This window comes from Xiphophorus couchianus, chromosome 23 (assembly GCF_001444195.1).
Source record: "Xiphophorus couchianus chromosome 23, X_couchianus-1.0, whole genome shotgun sequence".
NCBI lineage: Eukaryota > Metazoa > Chordata > Actinopteri > Cyprinodontiformes > Poeciliidae > Xiphophorus > Xiphophorus couchianus.
The window spans coordinates 17,249,621-17,268,256 of record NC_040250.1 but is presented as its reverse complement, the minus strand read 5'-3'; the positions used below and the strand labels follow the sequence as shown (position 1 = coordinate 17,268,256).

The 18,636-nt window shown below is 35.7% G+C and overlaps 2 protein-coding genes and 1 long non-coding RNA gene across 3 annotated transcripts; 1 reads left to right on the top strand and 2 right to left on the bottom strand.

Moving 5' to 3' along the window:
* Positions 1-813: 813 nt before the first annotated feature.
* LOC114139506 (uncharacterized) lies at positions 814-2,897 on the top strand. Its single transcript, XR_003594460.1, has 2 exons — positions 814-1,011; positions 2,719-2,897. It is a non-coding gene; the product is annotated as an uncharacterized LOC114139506 (long non-coding RNA).
* Positions 1,752-6,097, bottom strand: LOC114139503 (hemicentin-1-like). Its single transcript, XM_028009491.1, has 6 exons — positions 5,886-6,097; positions 4,710-5,048; positions 4,364-4,624; positions 3,054-3,374; positions 2,599-2,859; positions 1,752-2,321 (listed from the first exon to the last, which is right to left on the bottom strand). Exons 1-6 carry the CDS (start codon positions 5,932-5,934, stop codon positions 2,143-2,145), a joined length of 1,410 nt encoding a protein of 469 aa, XP_027865292.1. The 5' UTR covers positions 5,935-6,097; the 3' UTR covers positions 1,752-2,142.
* A 191-nt stretch (positions 6,098-6,288) lies between these two features.
* LOC114139502 (contactin-4-like) lies at positions 6,289-16,688 on the bottom strand. The gene is made up of 11 exons (XM_028009490.1): positions 16,453-16,688; positions 14,347-14,676; positions 13,992-14,252; positions 13,175-13,501; positions 12,675-12,935; positions 10,525-12,105; positions 8,920-9,237; positions 8,418-8,678; positions 8,206-8,331; positions 7,916-8,017; positions 6,289-7,820 (listed from the first exon to the last, which is right to left on the bottom strand). Exons 1-6 carry the CDS (start codon positions 16,499-16,501, stop codon positions 11,921-11,923), a joined length of 1,413 nt encoding a protein of 470 aa, XP_027865291.1. The 5' UTR covers positions 16,502-16,688; the 3' UTR covers positions 6,289-7,820; positions 7,916-8,017; positions 8,206-8,331; positions 8,418-8,678; positions 8,920-9,237; positions 10,525-11,920.
* Between the last annotated feature and the right edge of the window lie 1,948 nt (positions 16,689-18,636).

Sequence of the window (18,636 nt, the reverse complement as noted above, 5' to 3'; positions counted from 1 at the left end):
AGGACTAAAAAAGCAAAAAGGGCTGGACTAAAATGCTTAAAACAAAATCAAACCCACAAATATTACCAACTTCATGAAAAGGGACATTTTAATAAAGCAGGTGTTTTGGATGATTGTAGCTGGAAAAGTAAAGAAAGCTTATAAGATGAATTTAACTTCCTGTCACTATTGTCGACATTTTTATTTTGTATTTTGCTCATTTTTTGTTGATTTTTGTTTTTGTTACATTTGTAATTCCTTCTCAAGTTCTGCATTCCTTGTGTAATTATTTTACTGGCCTCTTTGAACGGCTGCCTGTGCATTCTAGAAATAATCTTAAGATGAATTGTTCATTTTAAATGAACTGACTCAGGGTCTACTGTTGTCCTTTTTAAACATGAGTGATAAGTAAATTGACTTGGCTTGTCCTTAGTGTTTCGTGAGTGTTTTTTTAGGATCATAAAGTATCCATGTACCTTGAGTCACAGGCTGAGAAGCTGCTGCTACTGATAATAAAGCTGATGACGAAGCAGCTGATGATGAAGCAGCTGATGGGGAGGAGTGTCGTAAAACAGCAACATATTCAGAAATTAGCCTTTTTTCTGCATCTGCTGCTTTGAGGAAGCCATCTTCTTAACTGTATTCTCTACAATTTTGCATTTAAAGTAAGAACAGTAACTCAATCTCTTTTTTGAACCTTGATTAAAATTTATCAGTATATAAAATTGGGTAAAAACTATTATTGAAATGGTTTAGATAAACATTATTTGTGCTACTATATAATATACATTCATGGTATGAAAATACTCATATTAGAATTATACTTTTCACCTATCAATATTGTTTAATATCCAATAGAATTATACTCACCGTTAACCTAAATTAAATATGCTAATGTTGCCTTTTTTGAAATGCTTACCCTTTTTTGTAGCAATGCATGTAAATTAACCCACCTGTGTTTTCTGTTTGAAGGTTCTTCACCTCTATCTGTATCACATGAATCACCTGTGCAACTGGTCAAATAAGAAAGAAGTGAGTAACCACAGCAACTGAAACATTTGTCAATGCTACTCATAAATAATTCTCCAGCAGAGACTCACTACACATTTAACCCTTTTCCATACAAAGTTTGATCATCAGCTAAGCCTGATTGCCACAGATTTCTGGCTACATAGTAAAACATTGTAGCAGGTTTCAAACACCATCACATGTCCATTCTACTGCTAAGGAAGTGACTAAAGTGAATTAAAATCTGCAGCAATGACTCAGTTTTAACATTACTTGATCTCATGCTAGGCTTTCGTGTGTGCACTGATAGTCACTTGCCTACGCATACTGAATACCTAAAACTGAAAAGCATGTAGACAGCTTGAACTACTTCCTTAGTAATTTGCCTTTGCTTTTCCACTAGATGGGCCTCAGAGCTCTGGGATTTTACTCCAGATGGCTCCTTGGTCCCTAAACTTGAAATAAAAACAATTGTAGTTGTGATGCAGCAGAATAACGTAAATTCAACAACCTTGATACCAATATTCATTATTCAAAATAAACACGACAGCCACATAGAGACTTCCAAAACATAACAGGACTTGATATCCCATAAATCTTCATTTTCTAATAATTTTGCATACTCTATTAATAAATCACCATTCTTTGCAGACGTACTACACAGGAATACATTCTCATTTTTCAGTCAGTGTTTATGTAAGAACCAGTTTGCCCTTCACTATACTTACACAACTGAAAACTGTAAACAAATGACAAACAGGCAATAAATCCTTAGTTGTTTATTACTTAAGTATTAGTTACACTGCTGAACAGATACATAGAAAGCTTTCTAAAGTTGAAAAAATATGCATAAATTCAAAGTGCAAATCTTATCAATGCCTATGAACTATGAATTACTCTCTATCAAGAAATCATCTTTCAAAAATATAAATTGAATAATACAGTTCAGTTCAACAAACTCAAATGTGAAGAAACATGAGTAATGATACATATTTGTATTAGGTCCAGTTTACATTTTTTTTATGTTAAATGTCAGGACAGATACGTTAAAGATGTTAAAATAGAGCAGTTATTCTGACTTTTTTTTTTTCCACATTTGGACTGAGCTGCTAAACTCGTCACATGTTAACAGAGGACACCTACAAAGGTTCGTACTTAAACATCAGCCAAATTACTTTGTTCAATAATTTGAAAGTCCTCTGGATTCTCTTTTATTTGTGGTGTGATGAGCATTTTCTTATATTTTGTCTCCTTCCATTTGAAATAGAGGCCAATCCCACCACATGAAAGAATGGCTGCAGCAAACATCAAACCACATATGAGCTGAGAAGCGTCTGTTCAGACATGAGAAACAAGAGCCGAGAGTTATGTTCGATACAGTACAGTGAAAATACAATACTGTAATTATGTACTAAATATATGGCAGAAGTCTTGGTGTACAAAGTGCAGTGCAATGTATCACTCTGTGTAAAATTGCTGTGCTGGTTCAATCAATCATCTTAAAATGTCATAAGATATGTTCATGTAAAAAATATTTTTAATGAAATCCTTTTCTAAGCAGCCTAAAAAGCTAAAGATTTAAAAGAAGCATTGGGACGATTTTATTCTCACCTTTACACGGAGAAATTAATTCACCTTTGGAGACACGACTGATGTGATTCCTAACTGAGCAGAGGAGACGTCCTGAGACATTTTGTCTCAGAACGATGATGTTCGTCTCATTGTTTCCAGAAATGAGCTCAGAATCTGTCAGAGTGTTTCCATCCAGAGTCCAGCTGTACTGAGGACTGTCCCCTTCCGCTATGAGACAGGACACCTTCAGCTCTAACTTGGACAGACACTCGGTAACCAGCTGGACAGAGGACACAGGAGCTGAAGGAGAGACAATAAAGTGTGAAATGGTAATAAAAATTAACACACCTTTGGTCTCCTTTTTTCAAAGTTTGCAATAATAAACAGAAAATGCATAAAGATCAGGGTCAGAGATATGATACATTATCTTAGATAATGTATCATTATCAGACATTATCAGAAAGGAACATTATCAGAAAGGAAAGGAAATTCACCTTGAACAGTCAGCTGAAGAGTATGCTGCCCTGTTTTCTGTCCATCTGAGTTAAAGGTTTCCAGAGTATATTTACCACTGTCAGCCTTCATAAGGTTCTGTATAGTAAATGTACCATTACTCGGCATTAAGAGATATCTGCTCTGGAGGGGATGTGGAAAAATTGTGTTCATTCTGCCCTTAAAGATTGTTGAGCGTTGACGTCTCCATTCATAATTAGGTATTTCTAATAAGCTGTCCATCAGATGGAGAACCACAGTTGCCCCCAGAGGTCCATAGCACTGAGTTCCATTCTGTCTGCCATCGCAGTAAGTTATCATTTCTGCAAAATTAAAAAAAAGTAGATGAGAGTCATTTTTCGAAGTCCACCCACACTAAACTCATGACAGTGCTGCAGTTCCTGCAAATATTTTTTCCATTTGTTTACAGGCCATTATAATTGTTTAGTTTTTGTTCATTTTTAAATGATTGTTTATTTTATCAGTTCAACTATAATTTGCAATTAAAGTTTGGTTGTTCTTAACAGAAAACCTCCTCAATTCATAGGTTTTATATGCATCTTCATATGAAAGCATGACCAGTTTTTAATATTAAATGCGACAGAAAAACTAACATTTGCGCAGAACTAAAAGGAATTACATATGAAAACTAAAGACATACTATTTTAAAATAAACTGTTTTATCTTGGAGGTTAATCTTGTCTCAGTCGTGAAGTAAAAATATTACTGTTTATAAATAGTATGTGTGAAGGTTACTAGTACAGTCTGAGCTTTACAATCATGAAGATTTGGTAACTTTGCACCTTAGAAATGTTTTGTTCTACTTTGATGTTTTCCATTTTGTTACATCACAACCTTAAACTCAGATGCATTTCATCAGGATACTGAGTAACAGACCAACACAAAGTAGTGCATAAATTTAAAGAGAAAAATGACAAACGGTTTTCACAGTTTGCGTGGTATACATTTGTATTGAGTCTCCCTGAGTCAAAATGCAGCCATCTTTAACTCGAGTTGTAGCTGGAGCTTCTCAGTTGTATTGCTCTGTCAACTTCACACATTGGAAACTACAGGGGAAATTATATATGTTCCTTTTTGCAAAATACTAAAGCTGAAGCTCAGTCAAGGTCAATGGAGAGCATCAATGAGTATCAACTTTCAAGTCTGGATTATGTTCCAATTTGTATTGGTCATCATTAAATCAAGTTTATAGTTGCATGATGGTTCAAAAGGTTTAGTGGCTCTAAGTTTGTAAACTACTGTATTTAACAAGACAATAAAACAAAATTTTGGTCAAAGTAAATGATCTCACCTTTACAGACAGACACAATTTGATCCCTGGAGACATGACTGATATGATTCCTGACTGAGCAGGACAGACGTCCATAGATATTTTGTCTCAAGACAATTAAGTTTGTGTCATTATCTCGAGAGAGGAGCTCAGAGTTTGTTAGTGCATGTCCATCCAGAGTCCAGCTGTACTGAGGACTGTCCCCTCCCTCAGGAAGACAGAAAGCCCTTATTAGTCCTTGGGACAAACACTCAGAGACAAGCTGGACAGAGGACACCGGCACTAAGAGAAACACACAGAGACAGCTGTTGAAATGATAAAAAGTATCTTTCAAAGTCTGAAAGATTTAGATGAAAAAAAGATTTACCTTCTATAAACAACTGTAGAGTCTGACTTTGGTTTTTATGTTCATTTGAATCAAAAAACTCAAGTGTGTATTCACCACTGTCAGTGCTGTTCAGGTTATTGATCCTGAAAGTCCCATTATTGGGAAAAAAAACAGATCTGCTACTCAAAGTATTCTTTTCAACCTTGTTCTTTTGACCTGTAAGAATCATTTGGTAGATTTTGGTAGCTGATACTTTCTTCCTCCACTTGTATCTGGGTATTTCTGAGGCGCCGTCCATCAGCTGGAGTTCCACACTTCCGCCCAAAGCGCCGTAACACAGAGCTCCATCCTGTCTGCCATCGCAGAAAGTTTCCACTGCTGCTCAAGAAAAGAAAAGTCAATAGCAAAATAATTTTATATATTTTTTTATTTTGTATTAGTTACCCCATTATAATAAACCGTATTGGCAGGGGGTTTTTTTACCCCTCCAGGGGGTCTTTTTGTGGGCTCTAGTGTCCCTTTTACGAAAGTAGGCTGACAGGAATGGGGAAGGAGAGGAGGGAAGACATGCGGCAAATGTCACCAGGTCCAGGAGTCGAACCCGCGACGGCCGCGTCGAGGACTCAAGGCCTCCAAATATGGGTTGCGCTAACCAGTACGCCACCACGGCACGCCCAATATTGGCAGGGTTTTAATGGAAAATGAGCACCTGTGATATATTGCCTGATTTCCCAATAAAAGCTGAGCATTGACTTTTCAACAATTTGACAGCAAACATGTATTGTAGAGAAATGTCAAAACCACTTTTCTTTAAAAAGAAAATAAGCAATTCAATGGTTGTCAAACGTGGTACAAAATATCGCCAAGCTGGGTGCAAAGTTTTATCTTGACACTATTTTACTTCCCCATTCTCATCTAATCAACAATGTTTTTCTATTCAGATTAAATCAAGAAATATATTAAAAGAGTAATTTAATGAACACTTAAATTACTGATAAAGTCAAGAAAAGTGTAAACTCTCGAGCTTTTTGATAATAAATTATGGAAGTGGTTTCAATAACAAACATTTTGTAAAACATTTTAAGTATCACACTTAGTGTTGTTAAGTCTGTTTTTACCCATCCTTTAGTAGCTTTAACTAAAAGCAGTGTTTTTAGCAAAAATCCTTGTTATATTAAAAGAATATGGCTCTAAAAATTAAAAATAACCACTTACCTTGTGATACTCTGAGTAGCATCACCAGGAGTCCGAAAACACCTTTCATGATAGTGAGACAAATGCAGCACTAGAAACTGTAAGCTGTCTGGCTCACTAATAAATGGAAAGACAGAAACTATGTCTACATTGGTGGAAAAAGGAAGTGATGACTGCTTGATAACTTTTTAGATTAGAAAATGAAACAAGACCTTAGTTGTGTCTCGCCATGCTACTAACAAAACTGGTCTTAGTGCTGCAAAGGTAGCTGACCCCAACACTAAATGTAAAAAAAAAGTCAAGTTTAGCATATAAAATAATATGAAGTTATTCAACATTTTATCTACTGTATATCAGTATTTAGTGGCTTTGAACATATAAAAGAAACAGAGAAATGCACTTAGAAGCTATTATTTATTTTATTTATTTTATTTTTTTTATTTCGAACATGATAGCAGTATAAAATAATACACATGAACAAGGAAGTGGGATTAGTCAATGTTATCAAAGTTACTTCAGGTTAAGTTTGTTTTCGCACAGCTGGTTCACTTTTAACTGGGTCCGTCACCATGGTAACCTATGCTGGGACTGGGTCCTGTTCCAAATGAGATCGAACTCCTAAAATATCAAGACTATTGATGGGGATGTTTCGTTGCAGGTTAGAAATAATGTTAAGTCAAGGTCCTTTTTGACAAGATCACTGCCTTGCGCAAAAAAGGAAAGAGATAGAAAATGACAGGAAGTGTTCCAAGAGTAGCTCAGTTCACATGTTAAAGAAATGGCAAGAAGAGGAACAAAATGATATCAGCATCATTTAAGAGTGTGTTTTATGTTTTTTCAAAGTATTGTGTCTGTACTAATGTTTGTAGTCCCATTGCTTGCATAGTTTTTAAAGACTTATTAAAAATCTCAAACATATCATATCATGTTTTATTAGACATTATGGAGTCTAGATGGTGGAAAACAAGCATTTGTCCAGCCTCCCCTGCTGGACAAAATTTTGTTTCCACTTAGTAGAGAGGAGATTAAAAGCTGCTGCACAGCGATTAAAAAATGACATCTGCAGTGCTCAAAACAATTACATTTGCATAGACAAAATATATTCATTTCATCAATGCTTGTATTTGCTGAAATGTTGATAATAACTGGCGCTGTCGTGGGCTGTTGTTTTTTGCTTGCTTTATAGTTTGTCCATCTTTCTTTGTTCCTTCTGATTGTTTTTGGTCCTTTTAATTCAGTTCATTACCATCTTATAATATGTTCATGTTCAGAGTCACCACCTCTAACCAGCTTTGTGCCAATGTTGAGGTTAGCTAACAGAACAGCTAAGTGGGTGAAAAGTAGCATCCAGTTCAATAATAAACATGATACTGTTTGTGGCATGAGAACAAAAACCACTTTCTTGTCATTGTGCTCATTTTAGTACATTAAGCTGCTGTGATCACAGCTATATAACAGGATTGTACAAGTTGACTACAACTTGTAACTGATGAAACACTCAACTTTACAGTTCATCAACATGTACGGTCATTACAAACAAGAAAAGAACATCAATAAAAGAACATTTATCAACTTTTTGAGGCCGTAGATTTAAACCTGTTCACAGACACATAGCTTGTTTAAAAAATTGAAGACTGTTTAAAGTCACAAATCCTAAAGACTGAATTATTTGACACGGAGGTATAACTTTGTGTCAAATGAGGAAAAACAAAGCTATTTGGTTATGAATTTGTCTTTTCTTTCTTGATTTCAGTATAATGCAGACAACATGAATTCATCTAGCTGAGGTTTTCTTATGGACGTTTGCATACACATCATTGTTATCTGATAACGAAACATCAGAATGCCGAGGTTTCTTCCTCACTTGGCCATACTCTGCTTGGACATCCATAGATTGCTCTTCTCGCCTTCTTGTCCTCCCGTTATCATTGGCCAGTTCTCCATTATTTTTCTCCACTACAGAAGAATGGGAAATATTAGCATAGGATATCAACTGGATGTGTTTTGTTTCGATGCTTAAGGGTCAATGTTATCACTACGTAAGAAATTACCTCTGTTATTTTTTTTCTTCTTCCCGACGCAGATGATTGCAGAGCTTACAACTATGATAATTATCAAAGCTCCAAGTGCACCAGCTACTATTGGCCATTGTTCTGTTCAAAAATAAAATATGATTGGAAATGAATGAACACAAATAAAAAAAAATTTAACCCTCGTTAATAAACCCACAGCACTAGAGTAAATTTTTACTTATGTCTGTACTGTACAAGATTGATCAATCCTCTAGGTCTGATTCAAAGTTGTGTTACTACTAAGTTATTGATTTAAAGTTACTTCTTACCCACAATCACATTAATATCAGGAGCATCTGGTGAAGGGACTCTTGTTGGTTCAACACATAGGCTGTTATTTTCTTGAAACACCCAGGAAGATATTTGTGTCCCATTCACAGAACAGTTTACAAAGCCTGTGAGCAAAGAAAGGCAGATCATGAAGGGAGCAATCTTTTTAGTTTTAAATTGGTCAAAATGTATTCAATATATTCTAACTCACTACATGTAGATATTTGTATTTCCCTGAAGATGAAACTGACTTGGTTCCTGACTGAGCAGACCAGACGTCCTGAGATATTCTGTCTCAGAACGATGATATTAGTGCCATTATTTCCAGAGAAAAGCTCAGAGTCTGTCAGTGAGTGTCCATTCAGAGTCCAGCTGTACTGAAGAGGACTGTCCCCTTCCTCGGAGAGACAAGACACATTTATCTGTCCCTGGGACAAACACTCATGCTCCAAGTGGACTGGGGACAAAGGAGCTAAGAGAGAAACATTTGTTTTATTTAATGATATAGAGGAGTTTTAGTTTAAGTCAAAGAAAATACATGATATCCAGATCTGGGACATTTCACAATTAACTGTTTTATATAATTTCTAATGAAAGCAAAAGGGGAAAAAATGACATCAGTATTAAATATAGCATTTGTTATGAATGCCAATAAAATAAGATGATTGGCTAAAAATAATTTAATCTGACAGTAGAACAAACAAATCATTTACCTCCAACAATCAACTGAAGAGTTTTCGTTTTTAATAGCTTTCCATCTGAGTCAAAGGTTTCCAGAGTATAAGTACCACTGTCATTTCTGCTGAGGCTTGTTATGCTTAATGTACTATTACTGGGAATGAAATTATATCTGTTCTGAAGACCAATTATAGAAAGATTGAATTTGCCCCTCAAGATATTTGATTTGTTATGTTTCATTTCATATTTAGGTATTTCTGAAATGTTATTCATCAGCTGGACGAGGACTGTTCCCCCCAAAGATCCAAAACACTGAGCTCCATCTTTTCTGAAATCACAGTAAGTTTCTACACCTGCAAATTAAAAAAACAACAACAAAGCAAATAAAAACAAAGCACCAGAAATTATGCTCAGAAGTTATACATTGAATAATAAATTATACGTTTGTTTCAAATGTCATGTTACACCATGCCTGGTATCGATGAGATAAAGCCCATTTGAAAGGGAATCCAAAGCCAATCAGAAACTTTAAAGGAGTCTTTCTCAGTGGCTATTGGATGATTGCTCACTAAGCAGATGTGCTGCTGGAATAATTATTCAATAAAAGAATTCATATTTTATTAGTCTGAAGCTAAAATTGTTGTGGGATTTCTTAATTTCAAATGTTCTTCACTTTACAATGGTTTAACAATATGCAAGATGGAATCTAAAGATTTTTATTGACGTCCAAACTGAGATTTGGGTGTCAAATGTTCTTCCTTTGCATTAGAAATAATGTCAAACTGAAGACCAGCACTACGTTTTACATGTACAGAGAAACAACGTGGATGATAGAAGAAACTGAAAAAAGGAAGCAAAGATTTACAAACATGGAAGGGGAAATAAATAAAAAAAATCTAGTTTCTTTGTGAATTTTCAGTTTTTTCTCTACATGCATGTACCATGTTTTTTTAGTTTTTTTCTTTTATTTCATTTCACCAGCAACTGATTTTCCAAACCTAGTGAACAGTAATTGATCAGTAGTTAATTGAAAAGTACATGTCAGCTTGGTAAATATCAGAATTTTGAACACTAGCATCCTTTCTTTCTACAGCTACAAAAAAATAATCCCACAGAAGGAGAGCCGATCTTTTCTTCATGCAGTGTTTTAAATCAGTCAAAAGTGTAACCCAGAGGTTCTGGATCTAAAGTGTAGAGCTGCCTAATTGTGCGGAAACCTTGATGGCGAGGTTTAGCAGATAGCACTTTTCTGGAGATTGACAGATCAAATAGAGGTCAATTTGGAAAGAGGTCACATTTGGTCCCAGTGGTGATGTTGTTCTGATGATTGAGCTTAAGCTAAAATATCTTTAGTTTAATCTCAGTCGTCATGCTACAGATCAGTGCCGTACTACTTTCAGAGTCCGGGTCCAATTACACATCCATTCTCTAAGTTCATGCGCTGGTCGAATAGCAGAAAAACTGTGACTCTACAGTTTCTATATAAAATTTTGCAAAATGTAATTGATGTTTATTAAGTTCTCAATGTATAATATTCTCATTTTGTATTCAGTTTATTTTAATATTGTTTAAAATTTTTCAGCCATGTCATTTAGAGCAATTTTTTTTAATCAACTTTAAGAAAAATAATTCTAACTCACCCCAGGAGGCTCCCAGTAGCACCACCAGTATCCCAACCACAGCTTCTATTAATTTAAACCATCTACCAGAAACCATTGTGCGGCTGAATAGCTTAAAATGCATCCTGTCACTGATCGGCCTGAGCAAAGGAAGTTGTGCAGAGGTGAAACAGGAAGTGGTGACAGCTTAGTCAATTCTGCTGCCCCCCAAGACAACATTTCACAGTGTAATGCAAAACTAAAACAAGCTTTTCACATTTTTTTATGATTGCTTACAGGCACATCATCTTAAACACTTAACATAGTTTGAACAGCGAAAAGCCCAGTTACCCCAGACCTTATGCAAAATTAGTGTTGTAAGCGAATGCAGGATCATTTACAAATTGCAACTTCTTACAATTTCAAACGAACCCATAAAAGTTCATTTTAGCTGCATATAAAACAATATTTTGTCATCACCTGTAAACACCATCTAAATTATTTTAATCAATTTCACACAAAAGCAGACTTTCTTTTAACACCCAATGTCTTTCTTTCTAAGAAGTGAAGACAACAGAGGAAGTCTAAAAATACACTGATCATGCTATTGTAGCAAACTAATGGAAATATGTTTTTTCTGCCAACATGCTCAAGTCAGTCTCATTGCTGTATGATTAGCAGGCTGCACAATGGAGGAGCCGGCATCACTGTCACCTTGCAGCAAGAAGATTCAAAGCCAGTCTGGAGTCTCTCTGCAGGCAGTTTGCATGTGTGGGTGTTCTCTGGGTACTCCAGCCTCCCCACACATCCTACAGTTCAAACACTTCTGCTGGATTTATTAATGACTCTGAATTGTCCTTCATGTGTGTCTCTCTGGCAATCTGTCCAGGACGTAGTCAGCCTTACGCTCATCCCTCCAGCATCTCAATTATATGAGGGTAAAGACCATGGATGGATGGATGGATGGATGGACGGATGGAAGGGTGGATGGATGGATGGATGGATGGATGGATGGGTGCATGAATGGATGGTAGGTAAACTAGGAGACGAAGAAAGAGCACAACATGAAGCTTTGCTTGGTTGAATTTGAACTGATTGCTGTCGAGAGCTCTCTTCCTCTATTTGCTTCTTTTAAAGGACTCTCATTTTCATCTTCACTATGACTCTATTTTTGTTGAAAGGTCAGTCCTTAGAAAAGTCCTAGAAGTAACAGACTGACTAAAACGTGTCTAAAATAGATTCATATGTATTTTGTGTTTTATAAAATGTGAGACTTATTTTCTGCTTATAGTTCTGAGCAGTGTCAGTATTTTTTTCTCATTGAGGAAAACTTTTTAAATGTTTCTGATCAATACTAAAAACAGTTAAACAATATCTACATATATTTTTTAAAAATTCAACTCAAGTGTTTTTTATGTACTCACAAGAACAAAAACATTTATTTGTGTTTGTGCTTAATTAAATCAGACTGTTGAATTACATTAAAGTCATCTGGATTCTCTTTTCTGATGTAAGTGACAAAGTCCTTGTATTTGCTCTCCTTCAGTTTGAAATAGAGCCAGATCCCGCCACAGGAAAGAATTGTTACACCAAACAGCAAACTGTGTACGAGCAAGGAGACATCTGTAGAGACAAGAGCAACAAGAAACAGATGTTAAATTGAAACAAAAACATAAAAGTCAAGTATAGATGTTTTTAACATTTCTGGACACATTGTACTGCAGAAGATAAACTTGGTGATTTTTATGAATTTGCGATTTATGGAGAACTATTCACTCTTGGCAATCAAATTGCAGAGATTATTATTTTTAATTAATGATTATGTGACAGAATGGACATCGGCATTATTAAACCCCCCTCCCTTTTTTTTACTTTATTTAAAAGACTAGACTCTTAAGCTGCACGTCTCCTACTTGAACTGAGATGTATTAAACTGCAGTTACAGCAGTTCGCCACCAGTTGGCACATGGAGCACGGTGAGCTCCCCTGACTCAGCGGTAACGGCGGGTCAGTGGAGGCGCTCACTGTCGCTGTCTGTGTTAACAGCGTTCAGAAAATAAAATAACCACACTGCTTAATCATTAAGTGTGCAACAATTATAAAATGACCATGTTCTCGCTTGCTAATGTCAAAAACAAAGTTTGACACATAACTCCTAGAGGTCTGGTTACAAAGATACATTTTTTTCCCACCTTTGCAAGCAAATAGAGTTTTTTCCTCAGAGGCGTAGCTGACTTGATTCCTGACTGAGCAGACCAGACGTCCTGAGATGTTTTTTCTCAGAATTATAATGTTTGTCTCATTATGCACATAGAGGAGTTCAGAGCTGCTCAGTGTGTGTCCATCCATAGTCCAGCTGTACTGAGGACTGTCCCCTCTCTGACAGAGACAGGACACTTTCATCTCTAACTGCGACAAACACTCAGAGACGAGCCGGACAGATGACACAGGAGCTAGAATGAGAAAACATTGTCATAAATATTTTTATAGCATTTTTTTTATTTCTTATGAGCCACCATTTTCTATAACAGAAGAAAATTTTAAATGCTGCCCTAAACACAATAAGCTGTGTTTAACTTGCAGTGTGTTTGTTTCTACAACAGTAGATGCAGTAACATGTGGAACGTATGTATATATGAATATATACAAAAAAAGTCTATTGATAAGTTGATTTCAGTCAGAATGTTTTTACCTTGAACCAGCAGTTGAAGAGTCTGCACTGTTTTCTGTCCTTCAGAATCAAATATTTCCAGATTATATTCACCACTGTCAGACCTGCTGAGGTTCGTGAGGCTAATCGTATCATTGCTGGAAAGAAAGAATAATCTGTTCGGAAGGACATTTTGAAAGAATTTATGTCCTTCGCCTCTGAGGATTATGGATGTCTTATTTTTCCATTCATGTTTAGGTATTTCTGAGGCGTTGTTCATCAGGCGGATGATCACAGTTCCTCCCAAAGCTCCAAAACACTGAACTCTGTCCTCTCTGGCGTCACAGCGAGTTTCTCCCACTGTAAACTCTGAGAAACAGTTGTCAAAACCCAAAGCAGATATCTATGATCCTTGAAGTTCCCAAAGTTTGTTGCATTACACAGCATCAAAAATCACAAGTTTACTTCAGTTATTTTAAGTTGATTATTGCTGTAGATGTCATTTGATGAAATCAGATGCTTGTTCAAGATGTTTGATTTTACATGGAAGCTGAACATAAAAGTTGTAATGCTGATGGTTGCATATGACAGAAAATCATGATTGTGTTTTGTTTGTTTGGTCATTTGACATACATGTAAACATAACAATAGTGTGTGTTTTAAGTTAAAATCTCTCACTACCTCATAACTTCAATTCCAAAGATTTAAAGAATCATTCAGCTAAGGAAATTTTGTGGTTTAAGAATCTTAAAATAACTACACGACAAATAAAACCAGCATGCTCTTAAGGAATATGTTTATCTATAAAAACTAAAGTAAACTGTGTTTAAGTCAACGTGCAGTTTTTTGCTCTTCCTACCTTTACATGCAGAGATGATCTGCTCTGTGGAGCCAATGCTGATGTGATTCCTGACAGAGCAGGCCAGACTTCCTGAGACACTGTGTTGCAGAATAATAATGTTATTCTCATTATTTGCTGATAGAAGTTCGGAGTCTGTCAGTTTGTCTCCATTCAGAGTCCAAATGTACTGAGGACTGTCCCCTCCCTCAGAGAGACAGGACACCTTCATCTCTAACCGAGACAAACACTCGGTGATCAGATGGACAGAAGACACAGGAGCTGAAAATGGAAAATGAAATTATGAAGTGATTCTTTATGGGTAGAACTATAATAAAGTTATTTATCAGTCAAAAAAAAAAAAACAAAGCTTCACCTTGAACAATCATCTGAAGAGCTCGGCTTTCTATATTTCGTCCATTTGAATCAAAGATATTCAAAGTATATTCACCACCGTCAGTTCTCCTGAGGTTCTTGAATGCAACTGTACCATTGGTGGGAATAAAAAGAAATCTGTTCTGAAGGGTATTTTGAGAGAAATTGTACCCTTTGCCTCTGAGAATTACAGCTCTTTCATTTTTCCATTCATATTTAGGTATTTCTGACACGTTGTTGAGCAGCTGGATGATCACTGCTTCTCCCACAGCTACAAAACACCGAGCTCCATCCTGTCTTCCATCACAGTGAGTTCCTCCTGCTGCAGATTCTGAGACAAAATGAAAAATGTTTCAAAACAAAGCAATAGATCAAACAGAGTCAATACCTGTCCTCATGCTGCAGATGTTGGAATAAAACTGCCTTTTTAGTGCTCTAATGACCTGATCAGACATCTGAAGTGTTTGTTGTACTGTTGTAGGAGCTATAGTAAGTCTTGATGAGGTTTCTTTTTTTTAAAAAGTACATACCAAAATTGGGGATGGAAATCTATGTACAGTAGATGAAAAATACTTATTCTTTCTGCCTTTAAGAATTTTTTTTATTTATATCTAGGTATTTCTGAGGGGTTTCCAATCAGTTGATCAACCACATTTCCTCCCAAAGTGCAATAACACTGAGCTACATCCTGCCTGCCGTCACCATGAAATTGTGCAGCTGTAGATTCTGAGAAAAACAGAATCCTTCAGAGTCCAGTTATTTAAAATAAGTACACAAAATCATGAGTTTGCTTAATTACTAAATGCTAATATGACTGGTTTGTTCAAGAGGTTTTGAATATGTCGACTCTTATTTGGAGGCTGCGTGTGAACATCAAAGTAAATTTATTTACTGGTTTACAAAAAGCCCACTGCAATATTAGACAGTAAAATATGACTGACCAAGTAGAGAACTGGTCGTGTTTTTAAAGTTTTGGTCGCTTTAGTGCCCTTTATTCAAGAATCCAACCTTGGACAGCTGCTTATACATCGGGGAGCCTCGTGCACTGCCCTATTATCAGTCATATTTCTGCTTTGTTGCTCAGTCTTCTTTTGCTAAGGATGACAGAATAATAAAAAAATGTGAAAAAAGGGTAAAAAAATATTTTCTTTCGTAGCAAAATGACCACAACACCTCACACTATTGCATATCAGTCGTTTTCTTTCACACACTATGTATTGTACCTGCAGAACAGTGACTCAAACATAATAGCATTAATTGAATAATAACATTACTAAAAATCTCCCTTGCTATCCAGATTCTTCGCTCACTTCTGGACGGTTAAAACTGAACGTAAAAATAAAACGGGTGTTTTTGTAAGTAGGTGGCGTGCGGAGTAAGATGCAGTGATCTTTTAAAACAGCTAATGAATTGCCTGTTAAAGCTAACTGATGTTTTATGGTCTACAACTAATAGGTAGAGTGACTTCATTTTTTCCCAAACTTTATTTCTAAACTGCATGCGATTAAAACAGGAGCAGAATGGTTGATGCACTTGTTTTCAGTAATTTCCAAATGTTCAGGGCTCTTCTGGTTGTCTCCTTTTTGAGGTGAACTGATTTGATAAAGTTAATTTAAGTCTAGCTGCAGAGAATTACCTCTAGAATTACACCACACCACATGTTATTTAAGTTACTGCGGTTTTGAATGCGATTGTACATTAAGATTCACAACATGAATTCAGGAAAAAGATTTTGCATCCTGCCATTTAAAATTTGTTTCATGATTTCATAGCATTTATGTGACACTAATTCATGATGTTACCTACTTTACTTATTTCATAGTTTATTCAGCATAGTGACTTACTGTGTTGGTTGTAAGGAGAACTTAAATTAAGGCCTAAGTGTAAACTGTACGCTTCTGAACAAATATGGAATAAACTACAACTCAGTCAGAACTCACATGGCATAAAGTAACCACATGGCATCACACTTACTTTTAAAAAATGGATTCTTATCTCTTATTCACTCACTTCTGCTCATTTAAATGTCATAAAGAAAGTATATGGACTATTTGAAATTCAACATTTTTAAATGGGCTTATTAAACAACCAAAAAACATGAACTCACCATGAGTGAATCTGAGTAGGGTCAGCAACAATCCAACCATGACATTCATGACTTGACAATAGCTGCCAGGTCGTTCAGTCTGACCAAATGCAACTCTGAAAACTGTCAAATGTCTCTCACAAATAATTAGGGTTGAAACAGAAACTAAGGCTGCAGAGGTGACAAAGGAAATGATGAGATCTTGGTCAGCTCATGGTAACTCACACTCGTTTCACTCGTCCACCGACCCCCTCTCATCACCACTCATCTTCACCACATTCTTCTGCTACTGCAGTGAAAAAAGGTGTATGTTTACCAAACCCTGAGAGGAAACGGATTATCTTCTGCAACATATATGTGGGTATGTTGTGCCACAGAGTACAGACAGATTATGTCTTAATTTTGCCCAAGGTAAAGAAAAGAACTGTGATTGTGATATTTTTATATCTTTGAAAAGCTTTTTACCTTTTGAACGTATATTGTAGGTAATCTTGTTTATCAAAAGTTCAGTGAAATTAAACAAAAAAAATATGTTCATAAAAGAACAGATAAAGCGTGCCAGATTATCTATTTGTCTCACATATGTGCATCTCTGGTGTTTGTGGTGAACGTATCCAAGTTGTACCAGCTGTAGGCCTCATGAGGGCTGGGAGACAAATCAGACCACTGAACAGAATAAAGAGCATGAATAGAAATCATAGAGTGACAAAAATGCAGTTTTTGATCTGACCAATATGAACCACCCTCTTAACTTTTGGAAAGTAGCTACAAAATGTTCAGGTACAGTTTCAAAAAATAGTATTCCCATCTTAAAACAATTATACAAAAGTTGACATTAATGTTTCAGATTTTTTTTTACCATGAGTGTACGTCTGATGATTCTGTTATCCAACAACATTCTCCTGATAAAACTGAATTTTATTTTTAACAGCTGCAGTTCATAATAAAGGTATTAAACACAGACTGCCAGAGTTTAAATCAGGCCATAATAGAATTATATTATGTACTTACTAATTATATCAACTTGATTCACTAACTGTGCTCTGCAGATTTACTTGTTAATTTATCCAAAGTCTTTGATTTTGTCAAAGACTCCATAATAGAGAAATACAGGACTCTGTAAACTATATGTAAACAATTGTTGGCAAGTTGTTGCTGGTGAGCTTCTCTCTATTCAGTGTGATTGACAGCTCTGATTGGTTGTTTCTGACGTCCATTTATCCATTTTTCACTCCTTCTGACATATTTCTTCAGATAGTAATAGGACCGTGGGAAGGAGGGAGAAGAGCTCAAACTTGCTTTCACTGTCTCATCTTATACAGTCAAGATTTGATTACCATTTTAACAAATGTGCATAAAGACATATTTTCATAAAAGTTATTTACTGAAGCTTTAAACAAGGTGAGTGAACTGCAGTTCAGTTCTGGGTACATCACTGTTCCAAACTTTCGTCAATTGTGGATAATGGCTCTCAATGTTGTTTTGTTGGCAACCCAAAACCTTAGAAAATGTTTCTGTAAGCCATTCCAGACTGATAGACGTCAATAACTTTTTAATGCCAATTTTTTTTGTATGTTTTTGTGTTTTTTATGGGGTTTTTTTCTTTTCATTTCATTTTTTTAATCATAATTTATTCTTCCTCATGTCGTCTTTAGCTGGTTACAAAATTTGTTTGATTGTCTAAAACTTGTGACAAAAAGTGACAAAAAATCAGAAATGTATGTTGACTGACTGAGAGGTGTGACAATGTTGAAATCAACGCGTAAAACAAGGAAGAAGAGTGATGGCAGGGCAAACTGGCAGAGTAACAGATCTGTAGCTCCAGTAGATGGCAGCATTGAGCAGGCTTACGCTTAAGCGAGTTAATCAGTCAACTCGTACAAATTAAAACTAAATTAAATTAATGTCACTTCTCAAAGGTTACTGAAATAAAACTATAATGTCAACAGTATAGTTCTCTTTTATTAACTAACTTAGTATTGGTATGGCTAATAACTCATTTTACATATTTTTTGTCTCCTGTTCTCTGTGCTCACATGTAATACATCTTAATATGGGGAGAGAGCTAAATAAGAGGACTTCAGTTACATTCCATTTTTAGAAACTATTTATAATTTCAATGAGTCTTTATTTTGACATTCTTAAAATGAATTTAAACACATTTCAGCCTAAAACAAATACTTACTGGTGCGTTTTCTCTCAATT

What these genes read in the sequence shown, in the direction of transcription:
- LOC114139503 (XM_028009491.1), bottom strand. Translation starts at nt 5,934, where the DNA reads ATGAAAGGTGTTTTCGGACTCCTGGTGATGCTACTCAGAGTATCACAA. An exon ending in AATTGTGTCTGTCTGTAAAG is followed by an intron (nt 3,375 to 4,363) that starts GTGAGATCATTT and finishes TTAATTTTGCAG; the next exon opens with AAATGATAACTTACTGCGAT. An exon ending in ATTAATTTCTCCGTGTAAAG is followed by an intron (nt 2,322 to 2,598) that starts GTGAGAATAAAA and finishes ATGTCTGAACAG; the next exon opens with ACGCTTCTCAGCTCATATGT.
- LOC114139502 (XM_028009490.1), bottom strand. Translation starts at nt 16,501, where the DNA reads ATGAATGTCATGGTTGGATTGTTGCTGACCCTACTCAGATTCACTCAT. An exon ending in TCTTCAGATGATTGTTCAAG is followed by an intron (nt 14,253 to 14,346) that starts GTGAAGCTTTGT and finishes TTCCATTTTCAG; the next exon opens with CTCCTGTGTCTTCTGTCCAT. An exon ending in AACTCTATTTGCTTGCAAAG is followed by an intron (nt 12,106 to 12,674) that starts GTGGGAAAAAAA and finishes TTGTCTCTACAG; the next exon opens with ATGTCTCCTTGCTCGTACAC.